The sequence below is a fragment of the Mizuhopecten yessoensis genome, unplaced genomic scaffold (genome assembly GCF_002113885.1).
Source record: "Mizuhopecten yessoensis strain PY_sf001 unplaced genomic scaffold, ASM211388v2 scaffold9507, whole genome shotgun sequence".
Lineage (NCBI taxonomy): Eukaryota > Metazoa > Mollusca > Bivalvia > Pectinida > Pectinidae > Mizuhopecten > Mizuhopecten yessoensis.
In genome coordinates this window covers 76,758-84,364 of record NW_018408082.1, presented here as the reverse complement: position 1 = coordinate 84,364, position 7,607 = coordinate 76,758, and the positions used below count along the sequence as shown (strand labels likewise).

The following is a 7,607-nucleotide window of genomic DNA, read 5'->3' as shown; positions in this document are numbered from 1 at the left end:
CCCCCCCCACACACACACACACACACAGATAGGTCTCTGGATCCGCCACTGTACTAACCGTGAGACCAACTCACTGGATCATAGTTGGTCAGAACGTATTGTCAAAGAATTTTCACACAGTTCACTTCTATTCAACTTACAGAGATTCTGTCATTCTATGTTGATGCTTTGTACCACTAGGCCTTGTACGACTCTTGTTTAGGCAGAGGGGCACGGTTCCCCTGTGGTTAGGTAGTTACAATTAAATGTTTGAAGTACACACATACTACACATATGCTACTGATATGGTTCACAACACTCATCAACGTACAGGTGTGTTTCACAGCATGGGTAAGGACATATATTACACTTCATTAATGAAGGCATGTCCTTTCAGATAAACATATAGGACAAATGACATTATGTCAAATAGGAGAAAGAGAAATGCATGACCAGACCGGGATTCGATTATACACCCTCCAAACTCTAGATTGACAATCTACCAAATGAGCTGCCTGGTAACAAATGTTTATTCCAGTCCAGTTCAGCTACATTCCTCCCTCCTGTAACAGAAAGTCTTAATTTGACCCACTATATATATATACAACCCAGGTTCTGGTATCCCCTAATATTGTAACAGGAAAAATGAAATTCACTGCCAGATTGGGATTAGAACCCAGGACCCTTTAAACTCTAGACAGAAGCCTCTCTACCAAATGAGATACCTCTGGTCACTCCAATTCTGCTAGTATGGCACTCGACAGTGAGTCGGAAAAGCATTTTTTATTTCGGACATCGGAGGTAGATAATAATTATACCCTTTCGGACAACATTCCCCTTTTCCATCACTCAATGCTCAAACTTGAATTCTTGGAAGAGTGATCATTGGTCTGTGTAAGTATCAATGGTACAATTACTTTGCAATTAATCTTGGCCTATGAGGCACATCAGCAAAAGTTGAGACAAAATTTCACTGTTTGATTGATTCTCGGGTTCCTTTGGTTGGTAAAGTATTGATCTTCATGGCCACTCACCTGTAAATTACTTCTGGGGTTAAGGACTTAATACAAGATGTAAAATAAGAATTAGTAAATGGTGATTCAACACTCCTGATGTAGGGAGAATATTGCAGAATTATACTTGGATGGATATAGTTGAGCTACAGATGTAAACTAGGGATATGACATCGTGGGGTTGCTTCAGGATGACAGGTTATTCCATGTGTGATCTTATCTATAAGGATAGGTTCTCCCTGTTTTATATTTGAAATATCAATTTTTGTTTCTTAAATCATTAACATCATCATGATTTTGTAAATTTGGCTATAGGTCCAATTTCTGTGCATCAAATATTTTGAAAGTCAGTATTTCTGCATTTCTACATGTTCTTTCCATCTTTTCTCCATATCAATAATGCAGAATAGTCACACAATGACCTTCAATTATTCTGTAGCTTCATTTTCTATACAGTACAAAGAAATTGAAAAATATGAGCTTCGGAATAAGGAACAGCTGAAAGCTGCTAGCCTGGTTTACCTGGACCTGTGTGAAGGTGAGTTTATCTCTGTGTCATATTGATAAAATCTCAATACCACACCAACAGTGATAACGGGCTTAGCCATTCCTCTAATAGTAACTCTACCTCTACCTCTACTGACAACAGGAGTTAAATGGTACAGTAGGTCAATGTGTTATCATGGGGTGTTACTAACACTCTGACACAATGGTAACACACTGACAACACTAGTAACATGGTAAAGTAGGTCAATGTGTTATCAAGGGGTGTTACTACCACACTGACACAATGGTAACACACTGACAACACTAGTAACATGATAAAGTAGGTCAATGTGTTATCAAGGGGTGTTACTAACACTGACACATCGGTAACACACTGACAACACTAGTAACATGGTAAAGTAGGTCAATGTGTTATCAAGGGGTGTTACTAACACTGACACACCGGTAACACACTGACAACGCTAGTAACATGGTAAAGTAGGTCAATGTGTTATCAAGGGGTGTTTCTTACACTGACACACCGGTAACACACTGACACACTGGTAACACATCGACACATCCGAAACACATTGACACACTCGACACACTGGAAACACATTGACACACTGGTAACACATTGACACACGGGTAACACATTGACACACTGGTAAAACATCGACACATCCGAAACACATTGACACCCTCGACACACTGGAAACACATTGACTCACTGGTAACACATTGACACACTGGGAACACATTGACACACTAGTAACACATTGACACACCAGTAACACATTGACATACTGGTAATAACACATTGACCCACTCGTAATACATTGACACACTGGTAACAAATTGACCCACTAGTAACACATTGACACACTGGTCACACATTGACCCACTAGTAATACATTGACACACTGGTAACACATTGCCCCACTAGTAACACATTGCCCACTGGTAACACATTGACACACTGGGAACACATTGACACACTAGTAACACATTGGCACACTGGTAACACATTGACACACTAATAACACATTGACACATTGACGCACTGGTAACACATTGACACACTGGTGACACATTGACACACTGGTAACTCATTGACACACTAGTAACACATTGAAACACTGGTAATACATTGACACACTGGTAACACATTGACCCTCTGGTAACACATTGACACACTGGTAAGACATTGACACACTGGTAACACATTGACCCACTAGTACCACATTGACACACTGGTAATACATTGACGCACTGGTAATACATTGACACACTGGTAACACATTGCCCCACTAGTAACACATTGCCCACTGGTAACACATTGACACACTGGGAACACATTTCCACACTGGTAACACATTGACACACTCGTAACACATTGACACACTGGTAACACATCGACCCACTGGTAACACATCCACACTGGTAACACATTTGCACACTAGTAACACATTGGCACTATGGTAACACATAGACACACTGGTAACACATTGACACACTGGTAACACATCGACACACTGGTAACACATCCACACTGGTAACACATTGGCACACTAGTAACACATTGGCACTATGGTAACACATTGACACACTGGTAACACATTGACACACTGGTAACACATCGACACACTGGTAACACATTGGCACACTAGTAACACATTGACACACTGGGAACACATTTACACACTGGTAACACATTGACACACTGGTAATACATTGACACACTTGTAACACATTGACACACTGTTAACACATTGACACACTGGTAACACATTGACACACTGGTAATACATTGACACACTGGTAACACATTGACACACTGGTAACACATTGACACACTGGTAACACATTGACATACTGGTAGCACATTGACACACTGGTAACAAATTGACACTGGTAACACATTGACACTGGTAACACATTTACGCACTGGTAACACATTGGCACACTAGTAACACATTGGCACACTGGGAAAACATTTACACACTGGTAATACATTGACACACTGGTAACACATCGACACACTGGAAACACATTGACCCACTGGTAACACATTGACACACTGGTAACACATTGGCACACTAGTAACACATTGACACACTGTAAACACATTGACACACTGGTAACACATTGACACACTGGTAATACATTGACAAACTAGTAACACATTGACACACTGGTAATACATGGACACACTAGTAACACATTGGCACACTGGTAACACATTGACACACTGGTTACACATTGGCACACTGGTAACACATTGACACACTGGTAATATATTGACACACTGGTAACACATTGACACACTAATAACACATTGACACACTAGTAACACATTGGCACACTGGTAACATATTGACACACTGGTTACACATTGACACACTTGTAACACATTGACACACTAGTAACACATTGGCACACTGGTAACACATTGACACACTGGTAATACATTGACACACTAGTAACACATTGGCACACTGGTAACACATTGACACACTGGTTACACATTGACACACTGGTAACACATTGACACACTAGTAACACATTGACACACTGGTAACACATCGACACACTGGTAACACATTGACATACTAGTAACACATTGACCCACTGGAATACATCGACACACTGGAAACACATTGACACACTAATAACACATTGACACTAGTAACACATTGACACACTAGTAACACATTGACACACTGGTAACACATTGACACACTGGTAACACATTGACCCATTGGAAACACGTTGACCCACTAGTAACACATTGACACACTGGTAACACATCTACCCATTGGTAACACATTGACCCACTGGAATACATCGACACACTGGAAACACATTGACACACTAATAACACATTGACACTAGTAGCACATTGACCCACTAGTAACACATTGACCCATTGGTAACACATTGACCCACTGGAATACATCGACACACTGGTAACACATTGACACACTAATAACACATTGACACACTAGTAACACATTGACACACTGGTAACACATTGACACACTGGTAACACATTGACACACTGGTAACACATTGACACACTGGTAATGTTTAAATAAAAAAATACTGTTTAGTTATTTGGCTGTATTATTTTTGTAGCAAAACAATGGTGGAATCTTGATCTTCATCCTTGCTGTGAGCTTGACCTTGTTTTTATATCTGGACATGCCACTAGACATACCCCTCGGGAACTGGTGCTGCCCCTTCCTCGGGGGTGCACCGTTACCCCTAGTGATCTCCAGACCTACCTCCACACACTAAATCTGGAGAGCTACCACACATCAGGGTAAGCGTAGTGGCACTGGACGGAAGTGATCACTGGTGACTAGGTAGCTCAGGTGATTCCACTGTCCATCTTGTATTCGGAGGTCCAGGTCCCAGTGTGGTCATGCTTTTTACCTCTCCTGTTACACAAGTATCCATAGGTACTGATTGACACAAATATCCATAGGAACTGATTGACACAAGTATCCATAGGTACTGATTGACCAAAGTATCCATAGGTACTTATTGACACAAGTATCCAGAGGTACTGCTTGACACAAGTATCCATAGGTACTGATTGACACAAGTATCCATAGGTACTGATTGACCAAAGTATCCATAGGTACTGATTGACACAAGTATCCATAGGTACTGGTTGACATAAGTATCCATAGGTACTGATTGACATAACTTCAGTAAGTATCCATAGGTGCTGATTGACACAAGTATCCATAGGTACTGATTGCCACAAGTATCCATAGGTACTGATTGACACAAGTATCAATAGGTACTGATTGACACAAGTATCCATAGGCACTGATTGACATAAGTATCCATAGGTACTGATTGACACAAGTATCCATAGGTGCTGATTGACATAAGTATCCATAGGTACTGATTGACATAACTTCAGTATTTAAACTGTCATTTTTCTACTGTACAAAATTAGAATAAATGCATACAAGTTCCTGTACTCCCACTTTATTTGAAACATAGTTTGATGTTATTTTCCAAACATGCTTCACATTTAAAGCGAGTTAGTCAGGAGTGTGATTTGCTTTTGACAGAATTTGGTTTCCACAAAATTGTGTATTGTCTTTGTAAAAGTATGATATTAGGGACAATTTTGTCGCTGTCATGAAGAACTCAAATCTCCTGTTCAGGTAAAGTATTCATAGACATGTCACTATCTTTGGAGGGGGGGGGGGGGCATGTTTATTTGATCTTAATAACAGTGTTTCGTTTCTTTCAGTATAACAATGGCTATTATGGACACAGATTCCACAACTGTTTACTACAAAATATCAGATGGCCTTGTGCCTCCAGCCTCTCCTGAAACTACAGAGAAAAAGAAACTGTATCATACAGAACGCATCAACAAAAGGAGAATAGATGTGATCGCTAGTGTAAATAAATACATTGAAAAGAAACGCAGGTCTGACAGCTCAAATGAAACGGAAGGAAGTAAGACGGAACACATCATAGAGACACACGGAACTTTGTGAGGTAGTACACAGCTGTAAAACACCGATTAGGTAGCTGGAACACACTAAAATACACAGCTAGACCACGCTGAATAACACAGCTGGAATATGCTGAAATGTACAGCTGGAACAAGCTGATTAGGTAGCAGGAACATGCTAAAATACACAGCAGGAACATGTTGAAGAAAACTGCTGGAGCATGCTGATTACATAGCTGGAACATGCTGAAATACACAGCTGCAACATGCTGAAATACACAGCTGCAACATGCTAAAATACACAGCTGCAACATGCTGAAATACACAGCTGCAACATGCTGAAATACACAGCTGCAACATGCTGAAATACACAGCTGCAACATGCTGAAATACACAGCTGCAACATGCTGAAATACACAGCTGCAACATGCTGAAATACACAGCTGCAACATGCTGAAATACACAGCTGCAACATGCTGAAATACACAGCTGCAACATGCTGAAATACACAGCTGCAACATGCTGAAATACACAGCTGCAACATGCTGAAATACACAGCTGCAACATGCTGAAATACACAGCTGCAACATGCTGAAATACACAGCTGCAACATGCTGAAATACACAGCTGCAACATGCTGAAATACACAGCTGCAACATGCTGAAATACACAGCTGCAACATGCTGAAATACACAGCTGCAACATGCTGAAATACACAGCTGCAACACACTACAAAGCCGGATCACACTGATTGTGGGTTACACAGCTAAAACACTGGACATTTTTTTTGTAATATCAAAGATGTCAGCATTTCCTCTGCAAAGTTGTGAATGTTTTATGAAATGATTTGCCTGTTTTTCTGTAGTCTATAGCTTCTGTATATTGTTGTATAAACTATTTACAAATGGTATTTCAAAGATTAAATTCTACTATTTTTTCCCTGTAAAAAATAACAATTGGATAGGTACAGTCTTAGCATCATTTTATGTACGGAATGATTTGAACCGAGTGTATCTTAGTACAGCATTTGTTCTAAACACTTTAGACTTACTATGGAACAGGGCATTTAAACAGAATACTAGATTATTTGATTGTTTCTAAAAAATGAATTATGTTCTTTGTTATATTTTGAAGATATTTCTTGTTCTGTTTGTAATGCTATGGATTTTAATTGTAGAAGTATATTCCCTGTTTTGATAATTCTGTACACTTACATTATCTCGATATAAGGTACTTCAACACTGTCGCTACATCATTTGGATGTATAGAACTATCAGTATTCAGTGTTTAAACACTACGACCATACGGTATACCAGTGACGTATTCCCTCATCCCACGACACAGAAGTTGGTTCTGCACTAAGAGTTTTCATGCTTATCTACTGATAGTTGTTTCTTCTTGTAATAAAAAATATGATGTAGCAGAGGTCTGTTATTTTCATTGCTTCCATGTATTCGAATACGGAATTTCAGACTTGAATGAAAATACATACTATCTAATTCCAGTTACCTATGTTACTATGTGATACTGTATCTCTTTGTATGTTATCTTATTATAAAATCTTTGTAAAATCTCTATCTGTGTACACCATTGGGATTTAAAGATGTTGATATAAATACAATTTGAAAAGGCTAACCAGTCTT

General features: G+C 39.5%; 1 protein-coding gene across 1 annotated transcript in view; it reads left to right on the top strand.

Annotated features, from left to right (window-relative positions):
* Window positions 1–7,384, top strand: part of LOC110458252 (tRNA-splicing endonuclease subunit Sen15-like) — a 7,684-nt gene extending 300 nt beyond the window's left edge. Inside the window, exons 2-4 of the mRNA XM_021509866.1 lie at window positions 1,449–1,530; window positions 4,617–4,803; window positions 5,755–7,384. Coding sequence (XP_021365541.1) covers window positions 1,449–1,530; window positions 4,617–4,803; window positions 5,755–6,007 — 522 coding nt within the window. The 3' untranslated portion in view covers window positions 6,008–7,384. The remainder of the gene's footprint in view (window positions 1–1,448; window positions 1,531–4,616; window positions 4,804–5,754) is intronic.
* Window positions 7,385–7,607: the final 223 nt, after the last annotated feature.